This window comes from Bipolaris oryzae (assembly GCF_000523455.1).
Source record: "Bipolaris oryzae ATCC 44560 unplaced genomic scaffold scaffold_59, whole genome shotgun sequence".
Lineage (NCBI taxonomy): Eukaryota > Fungi > Ascomycota > Dothideomycetes > Pleosporales > Pleosporaceae > Bipolaris > Bipolaris oryzae.
In genome coordinates, this window is record NW_006911335.1 from 75,832 (window position 1) to 103,198 (window position 27,367).

General features: G+C 50.7%; 12 protein-coding genes across 12 annotated transcripts; 3 read left to right on the forward strand and 9 right to left on the reverse strand.

Moving 5' to 3' along the window:
* Nucleotides 1-203: 203 nt before the first annotated feature.
* Nucleotides 204-819, reverse strand: COCMIDRAFT_94596 (uncharacterized protein; the record flags this gene model as incomplete). Its single annotated transcript, XM_007689495.1, has 2 exons — nt 204-727; nt 783-819. The coding sequence occupies 2 exons, from the start codon at nt 817-819 to the stop codon at nt 204-206; spliced, it is 561 nt and encodes a 186-aa protein (XP_007687685.1).
* Nucleotides 820-2,327: 1,508 nt separating this feature from the next.
* COCMIDRAFT_46877 (uncharacterized protein) lies at nt 2,328-3,815 on the forward strand (the record flags this gene model as incomplete). Its single annotated transcript, XM_007689496.2, has 1 exon — nt 2,328-3,815. A coding segment is annotated over one exon (1,488 nt), but the record flags the coding sequence as incomplete, so codon positions are not given.
* Nucleotides 3,816-4,232: 417 nt separating this feature from the next.
* On the reverse strand, nt 4,233-4,598 carry COCMIDRAFT_47977 (uncharacterized protein; the record flags this gene model as incomplete). The annotated part of the gene is made up of 2 exons (XM_007689497.1): nt 4,233-4,456; nt 4,568-4,598. Coding segments are annotated over 2 exons (255 nt in total), but the record flags the coding sequence as incomplete, so codon positions are not given.
* Nucleotides 4,599-5,605: 1,007 nt separating this feature from the next.
* COCMIDRAFT_94569 (uncharacterized protein) lies at nt 5,606-6,234 on the reverse strand (the record flags this gene model as incomplete). Its single annotated transcript, XM_007689498.1, has 7 exons — nt 5,606-5,670; nt 5,723-5,792; nt 5,847-5,873; nt 5,939-5,973; nt 6,026-6,059; nt 6,113-6,135; nt 6,198-6,234. The coding sequence occupies 7 exons, from the start codon at nt 6,232-6,234 to the stop codon at nt 5,606-5,608; spliced, it is 291 nt and encodes a 96-aa protein (XP_007687688.1).
* Nucleotides 6,235-6,545: 311 nt separating this feature from the next.
* On the forward strand, nt 6,546-9,390 carry COCMIDRAFT_94564 (uncharacterized protein; the record flags this gene model as incomplete). Its single annotated transcript, XM_007689499.1, has 5 exons — nt 6,546-6,770; nt 6,835-7,596; nt 7,790-8,062; nt 8,112-9,002; nt 9,055-9,390. The coding sequence occupies 5 exons, from the start codon at nt 6,546-6,548 to the stop codon at nt 9,388-9,390; spliced, it is 2,487 nt and encodes an 828-aa protein (XP_007687689.1).
* An 824-nt stretch (nt 9,391-10,214) lies between these two features.
* COCMIDRAFT_55308 (uncharacterized protein) lies at nt 10,215-10,472 on the reverse strand (the record flags this gene model as incomplete). The annotated part of the gene is made up of 1 exon (XM_007689500.1): nt 10,215-10,472. A coding segment is annotated over one exon (258 nt), but the record flags the coding sequence as incomplete, so codon positions are not given.
* Nucleotides 10,473-10,760: 288 nt separating this feature from the next.
* Nucleotides 10,761-13,329, reverse strand: COCMIDRAFT_94583 (uncharacterized protein; the record flags this gene model as incomplete). The annotated part of the gene is made up of 2 exons (XM_007689501.1): nt 10,761-12,929; nt 12,985-13,329. Coding segments are annotated over 2 exons (2,514 nt in total), but the record flags the coding sequence as incomplete, so codon positions are not given.
* Nucleotides 13,330-15,702: 2,373 nt separating this feature from the next.
* Nucleotides 15,703-17,670, forward strand: COCMIDRAFT_36514 (uncharacterized protein; the record flags this gene model as incomplete). Its single annotated transcript, XM_007689481.1, has 3 exons — nt 15,703-15,783; nt 16,234-16,912; nt 16,976-17,670. 3 exons carry the CDS (start codon nt 15,703-15,705, stop codon nt 17,668-17,670), a joined length of 1,455 nt encoding a protein of 484 aa, XP_007687671.1.
* Nucleotides 17,671-18,253: 583 nt separating this feature from the next.
* Nucleotides 18,254-19,811, reverse strand: COCMIDRAFT_5045 (uncharacterized protein; the record flags this gene model as incomplete). Its single annotated transcript, XM_007689467.1, has 3 exons — nt 18,254-18,886; nt 18,940-19,575; nt 19,731-19,811. The coding sequence occupies 3 exons, from the start codon at nt 19,809-19,811 to the stop codon at nt 18,254-18,256; spliced, it is 1,350 nt and encodes a 449-aa protein (XP_007687657.1).
* Nucleotides 19,812-20,745: 934 nt separating this feature from the next.
* On the reverse strand, nt 20,746-21,639 carry COCMIDRAFT_94492 (uncharacterized protein; the record flags this gene model as incomplete). Its single annotated transcript, XM_007689502.1, has 1 exon — nt 20,746-21,639. One exon carries the CDS (start codon nt 21,637-21,639, stop codon nt 20,746-20,748), a length of 894 nt encoding a protein of 297 aa, XP_007687692.1.
* A 380-nt stretch (nt 21,640-22,019) lies between these two features.
* On the reverse strand, nt 22,020-23,426 carry COCMIDRAFT_94471 (uncharacterized protein; the record flags this gene model as incomplete). The annotated part of the gene is made up of 2 exons (XM_007689503.1): nt 22,020-22,185; nt 22,237-23,426. 2 exons carry the CDS (start codon nt 23,424-23,426, stop codon nt 22,020-22,022), a joined length of 1,356 nt encoding a protein of 451 aa, XP_007687693.1.
* A 1,805-nt stretch (nt 23,427-25,231) lies between these two features.
* On the reverse strand, nt 25,232-26,683 carry COCMIDRAFT_94490 (uncharacterized protein; the record flags this gene model as incomplete). The annotated part of the gene is made up of 1 exon (XM_007689504.1): nt 25,232-26,683. One exon carries the CDS (start codon nt 26,681-26,683, stop codon nt 25,232-25,234), a length of 1,452 nt encoding a protein of 483 aa, XP_007687694.1.
* Nucleotides 26,684-27,367: the final 684 nt, after the last annotated feature.

Below are 27,367 nucleotides of genomic sequence, written 5' to 3' on the forward strand. Positions count from 1 at the left end.
TGCACCTAGTACACATTAGCATTTCGTATCCATGCATGCCATGTATGCGCCCATCAGCTCAGGAAGGAGCCATCCATTGCATTTCATCATGATTCGCATTGTATCCACACGTCTCCCATGGCGCTCGCCATTACATCTGTACCTATGTACGCATGTATCGATGTATGTACCTATGCACCCCAGACCACACACCCCTCGCCCATCTACACAGCCTGGCCAGGCGCCGTCTCCGGGATGCCAGCAGCAGCCTTGGCCTCGCCCAGCTGCTCGCGGCCCTCTGCAAACACCTTGTCAAAGTCATACTCGTACCACCTAATGTCCGGGTTCAGCCCGGCAAACTTCCACTCGCCGTCAATCTTCTTGTACCAGTGCGTGTTGAAGCTGTGGGCGTGGCCCTTGACTGCCACCGTCGCCCGTGACTCATCCGTGTATCGCTGGTGAGGCACTCGCAGCTGGTGGTATCCCGTAATCTCATCCTCGGCCGTCTTCTCCCACCGTGTTCCGCCGATGAAGTGCTGTGTCTTGAGGAGGGGGTTGCCGAGCACCGCAGGGTCAGAGGCCATGGCCACAAACTCATCCGCTGGCATCGCCTCCCATATCTTGTCCAAGAAGGACCGGTAGTCAATCTTCAGAGTCGGAGCAACGCACTTGCGCAGACGCTCCCAGTCCTTGCTGTCGTAGCTGTCTGCCCATTCGTAGCATGCCGATTGACAGCCCATGACCTCTGCTCCCAGTTAGCCGTGCCCACCAGAGAGAGTCACTTTACTGCACACATGACATACCCTCAAACGTAGGCTGGAGTTCCTTCTTTTCAAACATGATGACTTGTGGACTTTGGTTCAATTACTTGGTGATGAGGATTTCAATACTGCACTTGAATGCTGTCCTTGTATCCTGTTTACAACCCTTGAGTCTTTATATCTCAATTGCTCTATATCCATCCCCCACTGCAACGGCCATCGACTTTCTGCCACTCGTCTTCGGGTCCCCGCCCAACGGGGCCCCTCGGCACTGCCGGCACTGCCGGCGCCATCCTGCGCGACGGGGCCGAGCGCCTCTCTCAAGACCGGAGACGCTTTATTTCAAATTGGGCCAAAATGTCTCTGCACCCAAGCTTGACCTTGTAGCCGATAACCACTTCGACTCCTCCACGGTAGTCACTGCCGCGGGCCCCTCACGGAGAAAGCAGGCGCACGTGCCACAACCATTGCTATCTTTCCGATGGTGCGCCGTAACCTCAACCCTCACCTCACAAACACGCATCCTATCCTACTACTCTATCTATTCTTGGTGGCTTGCAAACCTATGCATCCTCCTTCATTGCAGTTCCAGTTCTTGGAAGGTTGCGAATATGTAATCCATTGACTTGACTACACGCCCGGCGCAATGCACGTCGCGCTGATGTCAGTGGCCTCCAAAACTACAGACCGACATGCCTCGCAAGGCTAATACCTGGCATGCTCCTCATTGCCAATACGAACCATCTCCCCTCTAATACAGGACATCTATGGCTCGGCCGTTCTTTGAGTAAGACATTTCTCCGCCTCACCGCACCTGGATTTTGGCCCCCAATTTTCAATATCACATTCTCAATGCCCCACCTTCTCTTTCTTCAGTCACGTACTTGCCCAGCGACTCGAAATGATCCTGTGTCCGTCCTTATCAGTTTCCTAGAGTATTTGCATCAATCCACTCGCTGTTCGTTTCTATTTCTGTACAATCAAGGCGAGTGAATCCCCACTTGATCAGTAACACAATGTCGTCTTGGGATCCACTCCTGCCTCCGTGGAGACCACCTCTGTGGAGACCACCCCAGTGGTGGGCCGCCGATAGCAATATAAAAGACGGGCCGCGTAGACAGAAGATCAAAAATGCATATGCAAAGGCAAAAAAATGCACGTTGTGCAACAACTTTGTGTGGCCGACCGAAGGCGTAGAGTTTCAGATCGACGAGTGGTCGTCGTCTGCTGAAGGAGGCTGTGCTGGCTGCATGGTTTTGTGTGCCATTGCAACTTTGATCGAATATACAATAGAGTCTCCTGAAGAGTCGACTCCCATTGGAAGTATGCGGTTCAAAATGGAGCGTTCACGAATCCTAGCTACATCGGATTGGGGATATGGTTATGATGTGTACTTTCCGTGCAGTACGCCCAAACGTAGTCATAGCGTGGTGGCGGATGCTAATTTCTTCAGTGCAACGAAATCCTTGGAATATACCGTACTTTCCCCCAGAACTTGAAGTCGCATCATACTCCGGATCCGGTCATGCCATTGGCCGCACCCTGTCCTGGCTACGGGCTTGTGACGAAACACATGAATCATGCAGGCGCACTAATCCACCTCTGCCATCTCGTGTTATCCTCATCCAAGGACTACAAGATATTAGACTTCATGAAAGTAACGGAGAGATAGAGCCCTATGCCTGTCTAAGTCACTGCTGGGGCAAGAAACGTATCATCAGGACGACTACATCTAATCTGTCGCTCCACAAGCAACAAATCAAGTGGGGCCAGCTCCCTCTCACATTCCGGCATACTGTGTCCTTTGCCCATCGCCTTGGCTTAAAGTATCTCTGGATCGACTCACTGTGCATTATTCAAGATGATGTCGATGACTGGCGCCACGAAGGAAGCAAAATGGCTCAAATATATTCAGGGGCGTACATTACACTCGCTGCTGCAGCGTCTCGAGATGCATCAGGTGGCTGTTTCCGTCACAGCGCCGAACGTCCTCTCTTCCGCCTTCCATACCCGGACGAAAATGGGTCAAGGTTAGACCTCTGCATCCGGCCAAGAATAAAGAACGCCAGCTGGGTCGAAGGCAAAGCACCCTTGCTACCTCGCGGATGGACATTGCAAGAACGACTGCTTTCTCCACGAATCCTGTATTTCACGCACGAAGAGCTTGTCTGGGATTGCAAGACCGAGAATGATTGCGAGTGCTCCATTCCACCCCCCTTTGCCCCACTCTCAAATATATGTAGTCTTTTCTGGCTCAACGGCGAGCTGCATGTTCCCAATGATGGCAACCACAAGAATATCCCGAAAGCATGGCACCAGATCGTCGACCAATACACTAACCAACGCCTTACGTATGAAAAGGATATTTTCCCCGCCTTGCAAGGTATAAGCAAGATGTTCTCTACGTACACCAAATCCCGCTATCTTGCTGGTCTGTGGGAAGACACAGTCATATCAGATTTGCTGTGGATACGTTATAGGGGAGACTACAAGCGGCCACAAACATGGCGTGCGCCGTCCTGGTCCTGGGCCTCTGTTGTAGGTAACGTATACTGGGACAACCGGGTCAACGACATGTTTTTCCGCACCCTCGCTACGTGTATCGCCGCAGAGATACAGCTAGCTGACGCTGACGCCTTTGGAGAAATAACATCTGCCAGTCTCACGCTGAGTGCTCGCTGTTTCTCCAAGGCAGCACAAGAGCTATGGCTGCCTCTCACGTATACACAGACAGACAGTGTGTTGTGGGTTGATCTAGGTAAACGTGCTTGGAGCCAACATGGCGCTGATGCCACTGTTGTTCTCGATTGCAAAGTACCGGATTTCGACCCGACGAGGCCGCATAGCAAGATGCTGGGCTCAGAGACGTGTGTCAAGACGGTCGTTATGGCGCAGTATTACTCACAAGACTCTAACTTGTCCGAGTTTCATTGTTTGCTGCTGCGAAAGACAACGGAGGAAGGTGGCCGGGCTACGTACGAGCGGTTTGGATACTTGAGGGTGAAGGCGCGAGATGTGCATCTCGATGCATCCAATCTTCCCTTGGATGAAGACGAGACTTTGTACATTGTTTAAGTGAACTGCATACTTGAGTAAAAAAAGAAAGTTTGAGTAGAGAGAAAAGAACTTGACACATATTTCTTGAGAGTGCAAAACGAAAGATGATGGTATTATCCAGGTGTGTTTCGTAACAACAACAAAAAAAGAAGAAGACATGACAAGAAAAACATCCATGGTATCAGGATGTACAAACATAACGCTAAACGCCCCCGCCGTCCCGGAATTCAAAAACATTCCAAAGAATAACCTTGGGATATCGTAACGGTGCTTTCTCTCCCTTGTTTCTTTCATCCACACACTTCCAACTGGTATCATGCGTTACTCTGCATATTCCACAATTCGACGTAACCACCCCCCAACCTTCTCAACTCTCACACACACCTTCACACCTTCCCTTTACTTATACTGCTGCGGCCCCTGCGGCGGCGGCGGGCCCTGGCTCATCTGCTGCAGCACATCCGGGCGATAATTGATATCCTGCCAAAAGTGGCAAGTACTGCAGCCGAGCTCCTTGTACGGTTTCAGTGAAAACGGGATAACGGGTATGAAGCAAAACGTAAACCACTCCCAGCGCTTCATCACAGCCGTCCGATAGTTGCCGCAGTTTTGGCATTGTACTTGGACATGCTCTGCGCCTTTGAGTTGAGAGGTGAAGGCTGTGGGGCTTGGTGTTAGTTAAGTGGGATTGATGAAGCGTTGCATATGGTGATAATGCATTAGGGGGAGGGGAAGGGGGAATGCGTGGCGAGATGTATGGAAAGACATACTGTGTGTTCCGCAGGTGAAGAAGAAGAACATTGTTGAGGGTTATGGGGGGGGGGCGCTGGAGGAGCTCTTTCTGGGTGTAGGTTGTGTAGACGCTTTCGCGTTGTTTATGAGGCGATGTGGTGTTCCTCGTGGAGTCGAGTCGGTTCAATTCAATGTGATGCGCTTCGCGCTTCGAACAGGCGGTTACGGAAAGCGCGTTGGTTCTCTTAGATTGAAATTTCGTTACGCGTTGGAGAAGTTAACGGTACTGTGAAGACTGATGAAGAGTATGTTGCAGGTTATTTGGAGGTCAAAAGTGAGGTGATGAGACGTCGGGTGATGTTGTGGCTCTGGTCAACGGATTCGTGGAGGTATTGGCGCCGAGCTGGTCTGCGTCATCTCAGGTTACTCAGCCACACTTGGCGGACGTTTTCTCTACCGGTACTAGCGGCCAAGCTCGCCGCGCCACTGGGTATCTGGGGAAATGCAGGATGACCTGTACCGAATTTATGTTGGATCACATTACTTGCACATGTAAATTTGGTACGCCCTTTACTAGTATACACGCAAGTCACAGATTCCGAGACTTGGGCTTTGTTCTTAAATGTTCTTACATCCTGAGGATGCGTGATCATGTCTGAAAGCAGTTGCTAATCACGTGATCACATTTCACATTCCATGCCGTAGTTAACACATGAGAATAAGAGCACAATCATTTAATTATGATACTACTATGTTGACCTCCAGAGTCATCAAGATGCAAAGAAGGAGACTCGTCGCAGTCGTAGGATTGGGATGCGGTAATCTCATCGTGTCTAGGTGGTAGGACGCCATTGAATCGCAGAAAGCCCCCGAGTCCGGTTGCAAAGACAATAGCTACATGCTGAGAAAGATATACAGTCTTCTTACACGTACAGCGAAGACCGGTCAAGCACCACTCTAAGCCACTGCTTGGAACGAAACGGCCTTCTTCACCCCGGGACCATGAGGCATTCTTTCGTAATCAGAGATGACATGGCTCGTAGATAGATGATGGACCCCGCTCCGGGATAATGCATCTACTGTGTCTTGAAGAGCAAGATTGCGCAGTGACCGAGGTAGAAGTAGATGAAGTGCTTCGTCTCTGATGCAAGTCAGCTGATACTGGTCATGACAAGGTCGAAAAGAAAACTTACCGTGAGTAACGAAGCTCCCGAAGTTACGGCCTACGATGCAGTGCCATGTAGCACCCTTCCTGCTGTCGAACTACCTGGGCGTTAGCGGGCGCTTATCACAGTCATCGAGAGTCATGTTTCTCACCTCCTTCTTGATGTACTGGGCAATGTCCTGCACACCAGATGTTAGTTTAAGGCCCTGCCGTGACCCCGGGTTGGGTGGGTAGTGCGGCCCACCTTCTCAATAGTGAACTGTTCCATTGCCGACTGTGCTGCCTAATGTCAGCTGTTCTGTCGGCCTCACGCAGTGTGGAGACAACTCACCGACTTCAATGGCCTCTTGCTGCATCTCTTCGCTCTGTTACACACATGTTAGGAGAGCCCTAGAGAATAATCCCGGATGTTCCGTACCATGTCTGCCGACTTAATCTGGGCTGCCAATGATATCAGTTTGTGCTTTGGCAAAACTACCCGGCATAAACAAAAGGGGCCTTACCATCCTGCTTCTGGGTATCTGACTTTTCGCTTGCCATGGTGCTGGTTCAAGTTATTACACAAGTACAAGTTAAGGTATTGATTGTCCGGATAGAGGTGCGGTCTTATAATGGCGGAGAGTGAGGCTATGTTTAGGTTGCAGTTGCAAGGCGTGTGTTAGTGTTTGAGTAGGCGCTCGCGCAGCCATAAGCCGTTGGCCCGAGCTCCCACATGCGCGCTAGTGCGCTAGCGCATAACTGAGCATTAAGACTTTTTTTTTCTGGACGCGAACTTTTAACTAACATTCGTTGCATCCGCTTCCAGCACACCAGGCTTCGAACAGGCCGAAGCGTACAAAGACTTCGGTAGCATGGAGTCTTCACGCATCTTCGTCCGCGGCTTGCCTCCCAAGTTCACCGAAGATGATGTGCGCAAGCACTTTGCCAAATTCCCTATCACAGACGTCAAGTTCTTTCCGCATCGACGGATAGGCTACGTAGGCTACAAGACGCCAGAAGACGCTGCCAAGGCAGTCAAGTACTTCAACAAGACCTTTATCAAACTCACAAAGATCTATGTTGAGATTGCGCGCCCGGTAAGCACATTCTTATCCTAACGGAGGCGACAAGCGGGGCTAATTGGTACAGATCGCCGACAAGGAACTACCAAAGTCGCGACGACAGCAGAAGCTGGAGAAGAGCGCCGCCTCCAATGACGAGTATAAACCGCCGCCGCGGCAAGAAAACGAACTCAAGCGCAAACGGGACGAGGCTGAACAGGATCCCAAGCTCAAGGAGTTTCTCGAGGTCTACCAGCCGCCTTCAAAGACGAAGATCTGGGCAAATGGCGAGAGCCATGTAGATGAAGCAAATGCTGCTGAGGACACCGCTGTTCCAAAGATTACTGTGCCAGAAGAGGAGAGCGATGACGAATATCAAGTCATTTCGAAGAAGCCCAAGGTTGCGGTGGAACCTACAGCCACGTCTGCCCCAGTACAACCATCTTCTACTGAGGAGCCTGCAAAGGATTCTATAGATGCAGTGGTGGATACTGGTGAAGCGATGGAAGATGTACAGGAAGCGCCAGCTGCTGAGCAGGGGCCTGTTTCGGACATGGATTGGCTACGTTCGAGGACAAACAGAGTCTTGGAACTAGTCGAAGATGACGAAGTACCTGCGGCAAACGTACCAGCTTCCCAAGCGCCAGCACCACAGCCTCCCAGAACTGCAGAAGACTCAGCCGAGGTAGTGGAGGCGCAGCCAGAGCCCCCACAGCCAACAGTGGAACAGTCAGAGAGCGCTACGCCTGACGAAGAAGACAAGATCCGTGAGACTGGTCGTCTGTACCTTCGAAATCTACATTACGAAGTGACAGAAGATGAGATCCGAGAGCAGTTCTCCAAACACGGAGCTCTCGAAGAAGTAAGTAGCCATTTTTTCTTTTCCACTCTGGACCCCCTGCAATGATGATCGTCGAGATAGGGACAACTGATGCTTCGGCATTTGAGGTGATCTCTCGAAAGCATTTTAGTAGATGTACTTTCTTTCTGATAGCAGGGAAACTTGTTCATCCATTCTTCAGACTACGTTAAAGTATCTTTGCTGACCATTGTAGGTTCATGTACCCTTGAAGAAGGCCGATGGCAAAGGCAAAGGCTTCGCATTCATTCAGTTTCAAAACCCGAGCGATGCAGTCGAAGCATATCTTGACAATGATAACACCATCTTTCAGGGCCGCCTTCTTCATATCATTTCTGCCAAAGCAAAGAAGGATACCAAGCTAGATGAATACGAGATATCTAAGCTGCCTTTAAAGAAACAGAAAGAAATCAGGAGAAAGCAGAGTGCCGCCAAGGCAGTGTTCAACTGGAACTCTCTCTACATGAATGTCAGTTCACTCCATTGTGTCTATAAGAAACATGCTCACATACATCTAGGCTGATGCGGTCATGTCTACTGTTGCGGATCGCATGGGTATTAGCAAAGCTGAGCTGCTCGACCCTACGTCTTCAGATGCAGCGGTTAAGCAGGCACATGCCGAGACCCATATCATCCAGGAGACGAAGTCATATTTTGCACAACACGGCGTTGACCTTGAAGCTTTTCAAAGGAGTGCAAAGGGGGATCTTGCTATCCTCGTGAAGAACATTCCTCACGGTGTGACGGCTGATGAGCTCCGTAAACTGTTCGAAGAGCACGGCACTGTGAACAAGTTCTTGATGCCACCAACAGGTATGACGGCAATAGTCGAATTCGCCAACGTTGCGCAAGCAAAGTCTGCGTTCATGTCCCTATCATACCGAAAGCTGAAAGACTCGATTTTGTACCTCGAGAAGGCACCAAAGGATTTGTTCAAGGAAGGTGTAGCGACAAATTTTTTACAAACCACCCCATCAGCCTCAGCATCAACTTCAACGCAGCCTGGTACAAAGCTCAGCGCCACCGATTTGCTGGTGGACATTCCAGAACCGGATGCAACAAACACTGCTACCCTGTATGTGCGAAACCTCAACTTTTCCACATCAACGGAGCGCCTTACCGAAGCATTCAAACCTCTCTCTGGCTTCCGTAGCGCCAAGGTCAAGACGAAGGTCGATCCTAAGCGCGGCGTGCTATCGATGGGTTTTGGTTTCGTTGAGTTCAATAGCCCTGAGACTGCGACGGCGGCTCTTCGGGCGATGGACGGATATGACCTGGAGGGGCACAAGCTACAAATCAAGGCTTCCCACCGTGGCGCGGATGCTGCTGAAGAGCGTCGTAACGAAGATGCAGCAAAGAAGGCGGCAAGCACCAAGATCATCATCAAGAACTTGCCCTTCGAAGCGAGCGTAAGACTTCTGGTCCTTTTATTCACCAAGCGTATGCTAACATGAGTTACAGAAAAAGGAAGTCCGTGCTCTGTTCGCTCCTTACGGCCAACTTCGGTCTGTGAGGGTGCCCAAGAAGTTCGATGCATCATCGCGTGGTTTCGGTTTCGCAGAGTTTACTACGAAACGCGATGCGGTCAACGCCATGAACGCCTTGAAAAACACTCACTTGTTGGGTCGTCGTTTGGTCCTTGCGTTTGCTGAGGCCGAATCTGATGATCCTGAAAAGGAACTCGAGAAGATGCAGCAGAAGGTTGGGGCACAGGCCAACAAAGTCGCGCTCCAGCGCCTTACAGAAGGCGGTCGCAAGAAGTTTAACGTTGCAGGCACCGATGATTTAGACGATTGAGCACAAACATGTCCGGTAGGAATTACGCGCGCAACACATGTTGGCCTAAGGGCCCTCCGTTGCTTCCCGGTTGCGGAAGTCGGGTCGCCCTTGGCCGCAGTATACTTAAAGTAGCAGTGTGCTATGACTACACTGCGCATAAACGCTATATCTGGACCGTCGGTTTCTAAGCCTCCTCAGGATATACGCCTAGCAGAACGTATCAAGAGGCACGGTCAGTCTAGCACGTTTCATACCGCTTCCAGAGTACGGAAGCCACAAACGTCCCGTTTGTGGATCCTGCAGATCTGACGTAGTTTGCTGTTCATGAAAACTGACATCTATGCCACTGTACTGAGCAATGTTTAGTGGCTCTCCTCACTGATATCTAGCCATTGAAGGCCGATAAGCCAACAGTCGGCTCGTCACAACTGTCCCTGCTAATCACGCATTTTACAAGACTCCAGCACACGAGAGCGCTACCATGGTCATCTTCACTTGAATCATAAGTAAGACCAGCCTCTATTTAGTAACCTTCTTTACACCCTAAAGTGCCCTGCCTTGATTTTGCGGCAAAGTCCACTTTACTTCTTTGACTGGCACTACTATTGTGGGTCTAGAGGATTTCGCACCGCACCGGACCATTGGTGCTATGTCTGTAAGGCTGGCACGTAGTCCTCCAACCTCAGGCAGGTTATCTGAACCAGCTGTTGTTATATCATTACAGATTTCCTCAATGGCCGGATTATGCTTCTTCCAGTTTACTAAATAATTTCCAAAGTCCAAGGCTACTTCTCTATAAAAGCTTATAGTTATGCTCTTGACTTATGTTTGGTATACAAACGTAGCACCTCAGCTATATCTCCACGTCCATATCGTGCCGCCAGCGTCAGTGCTGTCGATCCGTCCTTATCTTTGGCGTCAGCGTCAGCTTTGCCAACGTTAAGCAGCATGTCAACTGTATCTCTATGTCCATATCGTACCGCCAGCATCAGTGCTGTCGTTCCGTTCTTATCTTTGGCGTCGGTGTCAGCCTTGCCAACGTTAAGCAGCACGTCAACTATATCTCTATGTCCATTTGCTGCCGCCATCATCAGCGCAGTTGATCCGCTTTTGCTTTTCGCGTCAACGTTAGCCTTGCCAACGGTAAGCAACACCTCAACTATGTCACTGTGTCCATATCCTCCCGCCTTTATCACCGCCGTTTCCCCCCAACTGTCTCTTGCCTCAACGTCAGCCTTACCCACGGTAAGCAGCACCTCAACTACGTCTCTATGCCCATACGCCATTGCGATTAGCAGCGCCGTCCCTTTGATGTTGTTTTTCGCGTCAACGTCAGCCTTACCAATAGTAAGCAGTATCTCAACTACATCTCTACGTTTGCGTCTTGCCGCCAGCATCAGCGCCGTCCATCCGTCGTTGTCTTTTGCCTCAACGTCAGCCTTGCCAATAGTAAGCAGCACCTTGACTGTGTCTCTATGTCCGTCTCTTGCCGCCTGCATCAGCGCCGTCCATCCGTCGCTGTTTTTCGCCTCAATGTCAGCCTTCCCAGTCTGTAGTAACAGCGCAAGAACATTCCTGTTCCCATTCTCGGCAGCCCACTGGAAATGTGTCCAGTAGTCCTTGTCCGCCTTCTTAAGCTCAGACGCACGACTATAGATCAGCTTAGAACAAAGGTTGAAAATTCCGGCTTTGTGTCCAGATACATAAAATACATGGTCCTGCCAATAGCTCTTTGCATAAGTATAGAATCCGAATACATGCTCTGGCTTGGAGTTGAGGGAGCTGTGCGCTTCCACGAGAGCTTTGCTCATATCAAATTCATATTGCCGTCTGGATCCGAGAAGCTTTATAGCCAGCTGACGAGCGTTGCTTGACGAGCTAATAGTAGCTTGCACGATCTTAGATGGTGCGGATTGTACTACTATAGGATGGAACTTCACTCTCGATAGCTCAGTCCCGAAGACGCCGTAGCCGAGGTACGTGACAACAGTGTCTGCCAACATCCTTTGTGCCTCTTCAAACGGAAAGTTGGTATTGAGGATGTACTGCTTGACGCTGTGATGTATAACCCGGACAGTAAGCTCCTCCTCATCAACAGTAAGCAGGCATCCACAGCAAGCTAGTGCTGAGTACACATTATTTAGAAGTTTAGAAGGATCCCAAGCTGTATCTCCAGGAGTAACGCTCAGGGCTTCCCGCAACTCGTCCATTGTTAAAGGCTGGCGAGCTGCAAGCACAATCTGTAGCGTCTTCCTTTGGAGTGCTAGATCGGAGCTTCCTGATTTTCCTGACTGTGCTGACTTCCGTAGAATCCTAGCAAATGTTTCCGAGAGGTCTTTCGGCAGGTCTGCCAGTGCTTCCCGGATAGCGTGATCAGTTTTCATGTCGCACAAAGTCTGGATTTGAAGAGCTACCCAAAGGAACATTCCTTGCGAGCCTTTGGACAGCTTGTCTTGAATCTCTAAGATTAGAGTTGGATCTCCAATCGTTAGGCGTTCTTGGCGAAGGCAACGCTCAAGGTCTGCTTCGATAAAAGCGTCAATATCTGGGTTGTCTTCTGGTATGGAGATAGCGCGAATGGTCAAGAGTTGATTATTGGTAGTAATCGACTGCAGGCCATTGTTTGCCTCTTCTCGAAAAGAAGCACAGACTAGCATCTTTAGCTTCACCTGGATCTTCCTGATTGCCTGCACTAACGTCTCTTTCTCCTCATCATCGCATTCGCCTAGGCCATCAAGCACAAAGTACACTCTTTTATCAGCGGGAAAGCCTTGAAGAAGCATTCCAAGCACCTTCTCAGTATCGCCTATATTGTGAGTGTTTTCGCAACTCTTAGCAAGTACGCCAAGGTCTGGAACAGTACGTAGAAGCTGTCGTGCCAGAGAACCGATGATCGTCCGTGCCTGGAGACTTTCTGGAATGTCATGTTTGCAAAAAAAGTACGCCACCAAGGGTGGGTCCTTAGCAGAGAGGCTAAGGTCATCCACGATATTGGCTAGCAATACCGACTTTCCCGAGCCCAATTTGCCTACATACAACAGTGTGCTAGAATACGAGCTATCCCTCCACTCTCGATACTCTGCTTGCTGTCTATAGAAGGACATATTACCGGCCTTTCGAATTTGCTTCCACGTTACTTGATAATCGTACGTAGAGCAAAAGTTGAGTACCCGCGCGTTAACTGCAAGTCTCTGCTGATAGGAAGTAGACTTGAACATTTGCCTCGTCAAAGCTCTGAGAGTGGAGTTTTCTTGAGCTTCATTTATGCCCATCTGCTCTTTGATAGAATTTGCCCACTTATGAAGATCTGTCTGGAAGGTCTTCAAGTGCGCATCGCTTAGCGAGGACGCAAATTGCTGCATAGCTGATTTTTGTCCGAACTTGAACAGGTAATGACATAGGCCAACTACGACGATGAAGTACTCAGAGAGGTTTGATTGTAGCTCCGAGGACCGAGGGTATAGTAGGGCAATTGCTTGGTAGCGTGGGGCAGAACGGCCGACATCCATGAATAGCGAGGACAGCTTATCGATGTAGTTCGAAAGGTTCACAATCGACTGCGACGTATCAGCAACTGACAACGACAATGATGCAAGAGAAGAGGACACTGACCAACAATGACATGCGTACCAATGACCACACGCCACATGCTAGCAAGTTTTGCGATCCTCCAACCATGATGTCTCCAAGAGTCGCGAACTGCTGGACTCCATGAAGGAAATTGGTAAACCGAGGCCCAAAACAGGCATTGCTAAACTTCTTCGATGTGTGACGATCAACCTCAGCCGTTAGCTGCATAACTTCACGTAGGCTGGGTATTGTTAAGAGCGACTGCGACCTGATCGTTTGGAATGTCGACTTTTGCTCATGTGAAAGGTCGGCTTCAAACTCTGAAACAGCCTGAGCGAGGCGTATCTCAGGCCTCAAGGGCGAGGCTTTCGCCAGAGCGCTAGACATAACTACTGCTAGACAGCTGCATTACAGCGCACTGTAGCGCAATTGTACATCGACGCTCTCCTCCCGTTTTGTAAATAAGAGTCGTCTTGTGTGTAGGGAGAAGAGGTTAATTGAGTGGTCCTCGAAACTGCTCTACTTGCACCAGGGTTGTTGGAGACTAGGTTCAAAACAGCGACTAGGTAGCCAGTATCTGAGGGTTTAGACTGTGGTAGAGGCGAAAAAAAATGCGTAACGAAGTGGGAACAAGAAGGAAAGAATACCTACGATCAGGCTGAAGACAATTAAGGTGTTGCACACCAAGCTGAACGTGGCTGCGCATCTTAGCCGCCGCCCCACTGGTGCGGCGCGGTCGTGTAATCTTGTTAAGGTCAGGTCTGAACACCAAAGATCTAGTCACACTATAATGTGTGATAAGTGGTGTGCATGCAGGCTCGATAATCATTGCACAACCCGAAATACTGAAGCGTGTTGACGGTGGATACTTTTGAATGCCGTAGAAGGCCCATTTGCGCTGAATCATCTTGAGCTGCCGCTTGCGTGATAAGTACCCTTAGCAAGCGGAGAGACTCCTGTCCCTAGGCTTACGCCATGCGCACATTGCATGGTCGTCTCCACAACTAGAGTGTCTCTTCATTGCTACATGTTCTGTAGTTAGTCAAAACATTGAGCATCCATAACGAGTGAGGTAACGCAGCACGATCCGTTTCGTCGAAGGGTAGACCGGACGTAAGCGCCCAGGGTACCTTGCATAATCACGTACTACGTAGAGCATCTAGGGACCAATCAACCCACTACTCCATATATATACAAGCTCAGATCACAGACCACTTGGTCATCAGGTCAATACACACCACACACCGTTCATTTTCACGGTGTATTCAAAGCATCGCCTACGTCAATAGCCTCATCTTCGCAAACGATGCGGATAAAGACAATATCGACCAAGCGCAGTGCAAATACTACGCAGTTGATCTGAGACTTCGCGGAAGACCGCGGACAACTTCAGAAGAGCTCTTATAGGTTACTACATAACTTCACAATATAAGAGTAGCTATTAGACACACCAACGAATATCTTAAAGCCTCTAAGATGGCAATTGCTGTCGTGACAGAAAGAGAGACAGAGGTAGGTCGTAGTTATAGTACACGATGCTGTACAAATCTTCTTTATAGATTCAATCAAGGCTGCTGTAATTCTGCTTGCTGATATTCAGGGTGAGTTTTGTTATCTAATAAGTGTACCAATGCATCTGATTGAGCTTGATGAACTGGTAGGCTGCTGATTGGTGTTGCTTGAATATTTTCATGATTCTGCGCGGTGGGATGTTTCAAGTACCCGCGGGGAGGGAGGTTAGGCCTTGCCATTGGTGCAGACTCGCATGCACTGTACCCTTCGCATGAATCTTTGTGCGCTCATAAAAACTCTGCGCTAATTTCTCGCGGTGATTTTGCATCAACTCCACTCAACATGGACCAAATGAACGCCTCGATACCCATCAACGGGGGCGATCACTCCGAAGAAGGCTCAACAATTTCACTCGCAGAAGACACCCTCCTCAGTGCATATGACAACAACCTTGAACTGGTTTGCGGCAATATTTCTGACAGCAGTCCTTCATGCCTGCCTTTAGCAGCCCTGCATATGAAGGGTTCAGCGACGGGAACGTGAATCTGGAGGACCTGCAAGAGCTTATCAACCTTAGACACCAAGAATGGGCAGGAACAAGAGTGGTTATGCCCAAAGAAGATCCCCTCGTTCCCATGGCTGTAGCCACCAATATCCACAACACTAGTCCTCTAGCCTGCTTCTCCACAAAGCCGAACTGGCAACATACGAACTTGGTCTCACATCTAGAGAAAGCAGCGGAGCAGTATCAATCATGCACGGGCGGCGCAAAGGAAGATGGAATTTCTCGAGCACAGGAAATGAGTGTTGAAGATGATCTCCGTTTACAAGGGTTGCCATTCAAATACCCGACCGAGAGTGAGTTTTATGGTATACAAGCAAATGACAATCATCTCGTGCGGGCTTCTCGAGGCGTACATCAATCATCTCAAGATGGTTTGTGTTTTAGTAGCAATATGGAGAGATGACATTATGGGTAGGTCTAGAGGAACCTGAGGTCATGGACTCGGTTGGTAGTGCAAAGAAGGATATGGAATATGGGTAATAGAGGATGAGATTCATGATTATTGCTGATAAAGGAATGCCTGTTTACTACCCACATAATAGACATCACTCTAGACCATGCAAAATTCCAAGGGTTATTACTTGGGAATCATCAAAGTGATCAAGTGATAATCTTTCAACATCTAAAAGATGCAGAGCATATACTTAGCGGATGGCAGGGAGAGGGCATACTAGCTCACTTTAATGTTATTGGATAAAGGACACAAGCTATTGAGGCTCAAAAGCTCTCTAAGGCGTCACATAACAATAGCTGAACAAGGAAAAGTGAGTGTGACGTAGGTGAGAAGTGAACCAGAGTGAAGACGAAAACGAGCAGCGCTCACTGCCGGATGGACAAACGAACCAAGTTGCCTGCCTATTATTCCTCGCCCTAGAGCGTTCAAACCCTTCAGCAACAATCAAACTAACTCTACTTTGTATTGTGCCGATTGAGCACCCGTGTTGATACTTTCACAGCAAAGAGTGCATGCAACGGCGCGTCGCATACAAACACGCAATCACGAGGTAACAAGTTGCCCCGCTACGCCACTGGAGACAATTCCCCACTCCCAACCAAGGGCCGGAACATCAAGCGGTTACGCGCTCGCTTTCATTACCATGGGCTCGGCGGGAGACGACCTAAGAAAGTATTTAATTATACCATCCGCATCACTTGACACTTCACACTCACTATCCTCAAATCCAGTACTGCCCTATACTAAGACAAACCCACAGTCGTCTATCTGTACTTTCGCAACATCCGAGGAATACGATAGTTTAACAACCCGCGGTAGTACCGGCAAGGCTGAAGAATTCAACATGGAGATTGACACGCCAACACAACTTCCCATGTTCAATTCTGCGCATACTGAGCAGAAGCTGATGCCTCGTGCAGCTCCGCCCACAGGTATCCTAAGTATGGATGACTTCATGAAGCAGAATCAGGATGAGCACCAGGCGCAACGTGAGGCGAGATATGCCACTGCTGGTCCTCCAACAAGGAAGCCAAAGACAAGTGAAAATGCGACGCCGCTCACCCCAGTTGCGGTTGGTGCTCGGTCATCCAAGCACACGATACTTTTGCATGAAAAGTATCAAGCCCTTGGTATCCCGCAACCGCTGTTCACTTATGAGGGGAGCAGCAGCTCAAGCTGGGCTGCCAGAGTTAGCTTTCCTGGTCTCGAAAATGTCGAGGAACTGCAAGGGCTGAGTGGGGATAAGGGATGCAACAGCAAGCAGGAGGCCAAGGAAGCGTTGAGTGAGAAAGCGCTGGCAGTGTTGGAAGAGATGGAGAGGCAGGGTAGAGTGAAGAAGGTTGAGAAGAATCGGAAGAAGAGTGTGGGAGGGCAGCTAGAGCAGCAGCAGAGCCTAGGGGAGAAGGAGCCAGTAGAAAACTATGTCGGCAAGCTACTTGGTATGTATACATTATTCGTCTGTTTGAGATGTTGTGCATCACAACTAACTCCCCCCCACCCAGAATACCAACGCGCAACCTCCGGCCCCCAACCAACCTACAACGACTACCAATCCGGCACTCAGTTCGCCTGCCTGCTAACCCTCGAAGGCCACCCTCACCCCTTCGGCACCCTAACCTCTCTCTTCTCCTCGAAAAAAGCCGCCCGTCAAGACGCCGCCCGCCACGCCGTCGAGCACTTCAAAGCCCTGGGCACCTGGCCCCAAGACACGCCCATCGGCGGCATCAAGAAGAAGAAGAAAGCCCAACAACCTTTCCCCCCTCCATCATCTTCTTCTTCTCCCCCCTCCTCCTCCTCGGTCCTGTCCCCCATCCAACCCCCCTTTCCAAACCAAACTCCCACTGTTATTGCTATTGGCACTGGTACTACCAGCTTCGCCCAACGCGTCGCCACCCTCGCCGCCACCCTCGCCCTCCCTACCCCAGAATGGAAATACGTCTCCCACCCTTCCGACCCAAACTTCCATTCTGTCGCGTGTTTCTTCCGCGGTGCGGGTCCCCATGAGGGACCGATTGGCGAGGTGCGGAATGTGTTTGGGAAGAAGAAGGCCAAGGAGGAATGTGCGAGGCTGACGTTGGAGTATTTGCTTGATGTTAGGGAGAAGAGGAGGGCGTATGGGGCGAGGATGATGGCGGGGGTGGAGAGTGGGGAGAGTGAGGATGAGTTTGTTGATGCGGAGGAGGGGAGTTTGATTTGAGGTTAGTGGTGGGATAAGAGGATGTATGCTTTTGTAGGTTTAGGTAACATTGCTTCTGGAATGTCCAAGGGTAGAGCAACAGAAGATTGAAATGATAAGGTTGATTGCTCGAGCGCAGAGAAGTCTAGACATGAAGTGTTTGGTGACAGTAGTAGTAGTAGTGCAAGTGGGGGTATAAATCTCATGATACTAACACTTAAACACAACCCCGGGTAACAAAAGTCAATACAGACACACATATTCCCCGACTATCTCACTCGACATGTCGCTTGCCTACCCCACTCTCCAAAAAAAAGAGAGAGAGAGCCAAGAAAGTAAGAAAGAAGTCAAGACCTCAGCATCCAACGATGCATCGAAGAAAGAAAACGAACCATCCAGCCCAAACGCTCATCTAAGAAACCAAGTCATTTTTGGTAATCAGTAGGTCTCTTTCTCCCCAGAGAAAAGTCCCTATTCCGTACACCATGATAAGATACTCCACAGCACCCCAAGTTCCCCTCTTTTGCCAACATAAAAAAAAGACACTTTTTAATGCCATGACGACTACCCCAAAAAAAGGACAATGACAACGACAACACAAGACTTAGGAAGAATCGGCCTTTCTCTTAGAACGATCGCGCTTCTTCTCTTTACCAGCCTTTTCAGCCTTTTCTAGAGCGGCATTCTCCTTGTCGCCGTCAGCCTCGGTGTTACGGGTGCTGCGGCTGGACTTTGTCTTCTTCTTAGTGGTGACAATTTCCTCAGGGGCAGGCTCGTCTTCGTGAGAAGAGGCGGGGGCGGGGGCGATAGGCTGGGGCGCGGCCTTTTCCTTCTTCTTCTTGGTGTCCTTCTTCACAGGTGTTTCAGCAGCTGCGGTGGTGGTAGGAGCAGGAGCTGGGGCTTGTGATGCACGTGCATTGGGGAGGGGAACGGGAGTCGAGTTTGTGGCAGCGGGGGCAATGGGAATAGGAGCAGAGTTGCCATTGACGGCGGGAGTCGTCTTCTGGCGCTTGCGTGGGGTCTTTGCGGGTGGAGAGGGAGCTTTGGCGGGCGCCTCTTCCTCGTCCTCTGAAGAAGCATCAGAATCAGCAGCACCAACTTCAGCTTCAATGTCGGCATCGTCTGAACCTTCGTCCTCTTCGACCAGCTCAGTAGCCTTGATGCCCTTGTTGGCAATGTACTCGGCCAGCTCGGCCTTGTACTCTTCCATTGAGTTGCGGTAGGACGCCTTCCATTGCTGCGGAATGATTAGCACAAGATGAGGAATTGTGTTGCGCCAGAAAGACTAACCTCCTTCTCCTCTTCGGGAAGCTCATTCCAGCGCTTGTTTACCTCGAGCTGAACAGCATTCTTCTCAATCTGACCGCCCGGAGGAAGGGCAGCCTCGAGATCAGCCTTGACGATGGGACGGGCATGCTGGTGGTAGAGGAAAGCAGCGGTGAGGGGCTTCTTGGGGGCATTGGGGTCCTTTTCCTTCTTTTCGCGCTTGCGCTTCTTGCCCTTGCTGGCCTCGGCGGACTTGTCGACGGGAGCAAGGACCTGCTTTGTCTCGTCAACAGCGTTCCTCCCAGCTTCCATGACAGAGGCAGCAACGGCAGCTACATCATTGAAAGGGGGAATCTCGCCCTCTTCGCCGCCGAGGACAGAAGCGCAATGCTTGCGGTAGTTTGTCAAGAGGTCGGTAATACCGTGCTGGACGTGGATAAGACCCGCCTGAAGGTTGTGGAGCGAGGCAATGACCTGGCCATGATAGTAAGCTTTTGAGTCATGGTTGGCGACGGCCATTTTGTCTGCGCTCCATGATTTGGGTGGTGTAGGGCGGGCTGGGGGAGTCGCGACAGGTTGCGACAAGGGTGCAGGTTTTGGCAGAAGCGCGGGGAGGGATGATGGCAAAGCGGGCATTTCCAGGTCGCGTAGACGAGGCGACTGGAATGATGGCAGTGGACAGGAGGAGAGAAGGGTGGGTGGTGCGGTGGTGGGCGTTGTGTGTGGGGGACGGGCGGTGTCATTGGCGACGGGGCAGGTGAGGGCAGGCGCGTCGCGGGTTGAGAAAAACAAGAGTTGAAGGGCGTAGAACATACCGAGTCGCGCGTCTTTTTGTACTCTGCCGTGGAAATCATGAGGTCGCCCGTGGCCTCCTTCTTCTTTGCGGGGGGCGCCATGGTGTGGGTGAATGTGCGGGCTGGAATGGCGCGTTGGGGGGGGGGATGAGGATGAGGATGATGGGGTGGGTGGTGGTTGAGGGGGGAAGCTGGGAGAGCTGGGAGAGCTGAGAGGGCGGGTCGGGACTTTGGCGAGGAAAAGGGCGGGCAGTTGGGGAGGCATGGGCTTAAGTGACAGGCGGCCCTCGCTAACCCGTGGCCTGCATTCGCGCTGTTCGGCCGCCCGCCCGCCGCCCATCCGCCGCCCATTTGCTGTATGGATGGCTGGTATGCACTGCCAGTAACGCCGCCGCCCCGCCCCCCCCCCAAAGCACACACTCGCCCTGTTAACTGTTAACTTTGTTCCTTTTCGCCCGCAACTTGCGCGACGCGTGCTTGTCTGTTATCTATCTCGTATGCGCTGCAGCTTCTTCTTCTTCTTCTTCTTCTTCATCATCATCATCACCACGCCGCTGCCCTTGACTGTATCCACTGCGAAATAAAGGAGTTTTCTCTTTTTAGGTGATCCTTTTGCGCATTCAAACAGCAATATTAATGAATAACTTACCCACCTCCCACTGCGCGTAATTACCCAGTCCTTGTTCTGTTGTGCACTGCATCCCTCGTCTGCCCGCCCTTGTGCAGCCAAGTCGCCCTTGAGCCGCCCAGCCAGCCAGCGCTGCTCTGCCTGCCTGCCACAGCCCCTGCCGCCCACCTCCCTTCGGCGCCTGTCGGCCGCCCAGTGCTCACCTACACGCCCCGTCCTTTTGCAACCATCTGCCCAAACAGCGCCCTGCCTCTTGCTCTGTCCCCTGGTTTTGGCCCACACTCGTAAGCTAAAGATACAACATGCCGACATCACGCACATTTTTCTGCTTCATCATACTACCCGCAGCTTCTCAACAGCAACCACTCAGTGCGACCATGATCAAGTCGACATGTTGAATTCATTTCTCTACTCTTCAAATCTACCGCCTTCGCTAACATCAGGGTATACATCGAATCGCCTCTGTCCATATAGCGGCACCCCCTTCCGAACCTCCTCAATCTTGCCCGCCTCCAGCTCCTGCATCAGCACGCCCTCCTTCTCGTCCAGCTGCTCCATGACCTGCGCATTCGGATCCACCACCATGCTGTGGCCCCAAGCATTATACTCGGCCTCCATGTTCCGCGCCGGACTGCACAGTCCCACATAGACCTGGTTGTCCGTCGCCCGCGCTCTCGCTAGCAACTCCCAGTGGAGCGGTCCAGTCGTCAGGTTGAACGCGCCGGGATACAGTAGCAGAAACGCCCCCTTTCGCGCCGCAATCGTAGCCAGCTCGGGAAACCGTATGTCGTAGCATATCGCAATCGCAATCTTGCCATACTCGGGCAGCTCCACCAGCGTAATCTTGTTGCCCGGTGACAGCACCTCGCTCTCCTTGAACCGAATCTTGCCAGGGATATCAATGTCGAACAAATGAACCTTGCGATGCGTCGCAATCAGCTCCCCGCTCGGCGCAAACGTCAGACTCGTGTTGTACAGCTTCTTCGAGTCATGCTCATCGCGCTCCGGTATGCTTCCTCCCACCAAGTACACCCCCGCATCGCGCGCCAGTTTTGACAGCGCGTGGAACGTTTGCGATTGCGACTCTGGTGGTGGCGACGGCCGCAGTGTCTCCGCGTACTTGTCAAAATACTTTGTTCCGTATGGCGAGTTGAAGCATTCCGGCAGCACCACCAGCTTCGCCCCCGCCTTTGACGCCTCGAGCACTTTTTGCCGCGCAGACGTTAGGTTTGCTGCCTTGTCCGCCCCCGACGCCAGCTGGATCAGCGCGAGCTTTAGCGACTTTTTCAGAATCGACGTCATTCTGCTCGATGGCCACAAGTTAGGAAATGCAAAGAGAAAAGGAAACAACAGATAGCGGGGCTCAGGTCTATGCACAAACCGCTCGTGTAGGATCTGCTAGTCATACCCTCGTGTGCTTTAAACCCAGCTGTTGGAGGCGTTGGAGTAGCTATGGGGTGGGGTAAGTAGTCTGCAGTGGGGCTGACGATGTCATTGCTCGTACTTGCGCCATTTCGGATCAAACCCGCCAAGCCTATATGCAGGGCATGGAACTACTGGGTTAGGGTATGCCATGTTGGGATCCAACCAGAAGTAAGTCGTGTGCGTGAAACTAGTTTGAAATGTGCACATATTATGGATTAACTGTCTAACTATTTTCCCCATCTTTTTTTTTGCTACATTCATGCAGTGTCCTTCAACGTATCGTCCACTGTCTCTGTCACTTGAACCTCGTGGCTCTTTTCCAGTTCGGAGAGGATAATCCATGTGGGGAAGACACACAGCACCGTGATGCCAAAGTTGAGTCCAATGCTGACAAAGTGGTTGGCGCCGCCTTCGGATTGCATACTGTTGTACATGTTAGCATTGTCATGTAAAATCATTGCAGGAAAAACTTACGCCCAAGCAACAGTCTGACCCAGTGCCTCGACACCCCTCAGAATACCAGTGAGATGGCTCAGGTTGGAAAGATCCGTAGCGTACTGTCCAACGAGCCAGTACAGAAACTGCTGGAATGCCTGACCGCCAAACTGCCAGAAGAAGACGAGTGCATAGCTCTTTCCAAAGCCGCCCTTGAACCAGTCAAATACGGGGGCCTCGGGGGCATCGTAAAACTGCTTCTGCAGGATAGTCGCCCAGATCCACGTTCCGATGAGAATGGTAATGATGGCGCAAAACGCAATGCGGCCACGCGTCTTGATGTGAATCTTTTGGTTGTCGAGCAAGAACGCAATGATGAAGGACGAGAAGATTCCAGCAAAGTTTGTGAAGAAGCTGGAGAAGGCGCGCGAGCGGACGGTGAAGTAGGTGGTGAGCCAGGTGCTCAGGAAGCCGTTGTAGAAGTAGCTGATGAAAAAGGCAGGTAGCAGCAGCAAGATACGTCGGCTGATGAATAGCTTGCCTACCGCCTTGAACTCTGCTCCCCACGTAGCTGCACGCTCAACCACAATCCGCGTACCATCGCGTCGCCACACCTTTTCTGCTGGGCTGAGGCATAGAGCCACTGGCAGACCCAGACACATGATGACGATGAAGACAATATACGTCGTCGACGATACCGAGCCCACAGTCTTCCTGTTTGCGTTCAAGCCCAGGTTGATGGATCCACCGACAATCGGTCCCAGCGCCTTTGCCGTCTGCCAGACAGCCAGGTAGAAGGCGCGGTCGCCCGGTGACGGGTATCCGATGATGATAGCGGCCTCCGCAGCCCAGAAGAATCCCGCACTGATTCCACAGAGCGCAGATCCAAACAGCATAAACCAGGTATTCGCCGACACATTGTTGGTGTACAGTCCAGCGCCATACAGCGGATATCCGATAGCTCCCAGCGCAAGTCCATATTTGAGTCCAATCCGGTTGTTAATCGCTCCGGCGGCAACACACACAATGGCAAAGAGTCCGTACACCAGGGCATTGGCAGCGGAAACAGCGTAGGGTTCTGCAGCTCCTCCGGCGCCCAGTCCTCCAAGCGCATCCCACATGCCCGGCGCCGTAAACGAGACTCCACATGCCACGAGGATCTGGAATGGGACCGACCGGAAAAGGGGACCAGACCCCTTGGGGCTGGACAGCGACGATGCAGAGGACATTGTCGGTTGGAAGTGTGGGGGAGGAGAGGATTAAGGGGAAAAAAAGGTGGTGAATGAATGGACAAGACAACTAGATGGACATGGGGATTCAAGTATATATATATACATGTATATATACATAAAGTATAAAGTACGTAAAGAAAACTTTCATCCCATCCACCCAACTGTTGAGACAAAGTCCATTTCCGTCCCTTGGCAAGTCTAGAAACTCCCTCCCTCCTTCCCCCCAATTTTTTTTCGCATTGGCCACAAGAAAAAAAAAGGGCTCCAAGTGCGCGTTCCGGGTTTGCGGCTCAAAACCCTCGATGATTGTTTTACAATGGGGCAAAAGCACGACATCTGCGCTAGCAACAAAGTTAAGTTGGCGAGGGGGGGGGGGAAGGAAAAAAATCCCTCCACACCTACGACACGTAAATCACGCCCGCGCCCCCTGGATCTTACTCGCGTTCAAGCCTCTTTTCTCATACAAACTCCAATATCTGGCTTGGACTTGATGAAATGAAAAAAAATTTGCTGTGGCTTGTTCGCATGGAACCGCTTTTTGTCGGGTTATGGGGTTACATGGGGGGGAAGGGGAGGAGATTCGGAATTTAAGGCCCCAAGCACGTTATTTTTCTTGGGGGTTGGCCAGATTCGGAATCCTACAAATGTATACATGTGTACAGCTTTTGTCAGCATGTATATGCAGGTAAGAGGGCTGCGTGGTGGGTTGTGAAGGAGGGATTGGGTCGCGGGTTGATGGTGTACTTGGGTTTTACGTTAGTGTTTGCTCCAAGTAGTAGACGTGGGTAATGTCTGTTAACAATAATATATCCTCACCACCTTCCTGTTTCTTGGGTTTCTGGTTTGTAATATGGACTGGGGCTCTCTGGTATACTTGCTGGGTTGTCGTTGGAACAAGACTTTTTAGAGTAAAATAAAATAAGAAAAGGAGTACATTGGCAATTATGTCTCTCTGCTTCTTACATTAATGCAATGATTTATTTCAAGAAAAGATTCGCACATTAGCATATGTGGTTAGTAGAAAATAACAGAGTACTTTTACTGTTACACTCGGTCCAAAATAACTAATATCTAGCAAAAACAGAGGTAATAGTCCTTAGTTAACTTAGGGCCGCCAAGAATGCCCAACCTCGTCCACGTGACCGAGTCTTTTCAGATTTTCGTTCCTTAAGACGTCGTTTTTCCCAATTTTTTTCGCGAATTTGAGTACCTCTTTTTAAATAACGGGTACATACGACCATAGAAAACTGAAATTTAGGCATCCCGTCCGATCTGCCCTATACAAGCAGTTTATCGGCGGATTAGTAGTCAGGTGGGTGACCACTGGCGAATCCCCGCTGTCGTATGTTTTTGGAAAAGTTTTCTCCATTTTTTCTTTTCTTCTTTTTTTGCTTCGGCACGTGACATATCTTGGCATCCGGGGGATGGTTTTTCCAGACGCTAGAACATTTCCTCACTATGCCCAACCAGTGCTCACTATTCCCACACCACCAAATACGGCCCACGGTTCCTAGTGCATCCGACCCATTTTTGGACAGATGTAGCTGGGGTTGCAATAAAGAGAATAGTAAGCCTGCAGCTGCTAATACTACCTAGTACCCCAATTCCACTAGCTACCCCACGAATGGTCTCGTCTAGTGTTCTCCTACTCACTCGTTGTCACCAAGCAGCATGCGCGTAGTAATATTTTGGTTACAGTTATCAATGACCAGCAATCCAATCTGTTACAGTACAAGACACTCTGCAGCAATTTTCTTTCAAACCTGCATATATGTTTCATTTTTCAACATCTACATACGGATCTAACAGTTCCTCGAACATCCAAAAGGAAACGGCAAGACTGCAGGACTTTTATATCCTCCCTCGGCTACGCTCCTCACTCCAAAAATCACATTGTCTTTGTGAATGGTAGCAGAGGTAAGATTGTACCAGGTCACATTACCAACGTCAATGACATTTGTCCAATGTGCCTCACTTGTCTCACGGTACAGGATTTCATACCCTCGAACAGGTAGACCTTCAGGCGCAGTCCACCTGAACTGACTAAAGTTGTCAGACGAAGTGGTGTTGATGCCAACGTTTGTGGGTACACCGGGTGCGTTTGCAAGACTCCACATGGTGCTTGCGACAACCTTTGCTGCGCGAGTGTTGTATTCAAAGTCTAGCCACTCGACCAAGTCACCATATTGCTTGCCGTTGCGTACAGTGACGTTTTGGTGCTGTTGAGTGTAGTCCTCGTTTGGCTGGACAAAGCGTACGCCCGTATAGCCCGCTTCGAGAAAAGGGCGATGGTCGCCTCCGCGACTATATCGATCCAGACGATAAATGAGACGGACAGTCATCTCGGTCCAAGAATTGGACGCGACTTCGTAAATGTGTCGACCGAGGTTACGCGCCGGGCTATCGTTCTCACCGCCAATGCTAAGACGCGACCTAGTCCGTGTAGCGTTTTCCGTCAAGGGCGTGCCTTCGCAAAAGAGACGAATATTGTAAGGATCGACAGTGCCATCCTCGGCTTTGGAGTTGCCTACCATATCAAGGTTAATCATGCCGGCAACATTGACAGAGGCATTCTTGTAGGTCTGTGCTAAATTTTCCGCGCCGAGGAGGCCTTGCTCCTCACCTGCAAAGGCAGTGAATACAATAGTCGACCTGGGTTTGTAGTGCGCAAAGATGCGGGCGAGCTCTAGGGAGACGGCAACTCCAGATGCATCGTCGACAGCACCTGGAGCATCTCCCTGGTAGTCGATAGGATCGCTATTGCGGGAGTCGTAGTGTCCACCAGTAACATATAACCTGTCTGGGTCCTCGCTTCCCTTTAGTGTCGCAACCACCGTGGTAATGTTGACTGGGAAGATGATTCGCTCATTGTCACCAGGGTACTTGATGAAGCTATTCCAGTCAACAGTCATCCTCCCCTCACTTGCATCGGCCGCTTCTTGAAATCGTGCCGTCAGCCATGTCCTCGCTGCGCCTATGCCTCGGTTCGGATCAGTCTGACTCGACAGAGTATGGCGTGTGCCAAACGAAGCAAGCTTCCGAATGGTGGCTTCAATGTTGTCCCGGGATATTTGCGAGAGAATGTCCTGGAGCTCTTCACCGGGCAACTGCTGCTCTAGCGGCTTCCCCACGACTGGCGCTGGCCATTGCTCGGTGCTGGGAAATTGATGGGGATGGTGGGGGTGGATTGGTGTGGAGACGGCGCCTTGGAAGAGGGTTACTGCATAAACGATGAGGACCGAGGCCGACCACATGGTGAAGGACGGAAATTAAACTGGCAAAGTCTACCAAGTCCATTCATTCTCCATGTTGCTCGATTTATACATTGTCAGTGTCGCCATTCGACTCCCCACAAGAGCCATTCGCCTCCGGTATCGCCATTTTTTCTCGTCACTGAACAAGATATCGCAATCGAAAAGACGCGAATTTAGCTTTGGTAGCGGGGGACGATGTAGATCTGTGTTGTATGGGGAAGCTCGTAATGCTACCAAGGCGCCAAATGGGGACCGGGGTAAACGTCGGCAATCGATTGCAGCCTTGCCAGAGTCTTTGCTTGGCAACGGCAGCTGTGAGATACGGCTGTTTCCGTCAACTGCCGAAGAAGTACCATTGGAACTGACAACAAGTAGGCTCGAGCTTGCAAGACGGTTAGACATCGAGTCGTGCACAATATGGATGCCGCCGATGGTTCCTGAGGTAATTTGACTATGCTCGGTAATAAACACTGCAACTTGCATGCTTACTTGAAACCGTGCATAGAGTACATGTGTGTCTAGCATGAAGCGTGGCTCACACAAGGCTGGGTGATTGGATCTACAGTCTTCACACGCACACCAGGCAATGCGACTCTAACCAGAAGCAAATAGGAAGGTAGTGACAGACCTTGGCATGACGTCAGGCGCCTAACAGGTACACGGCACACAACCCAACACATAACT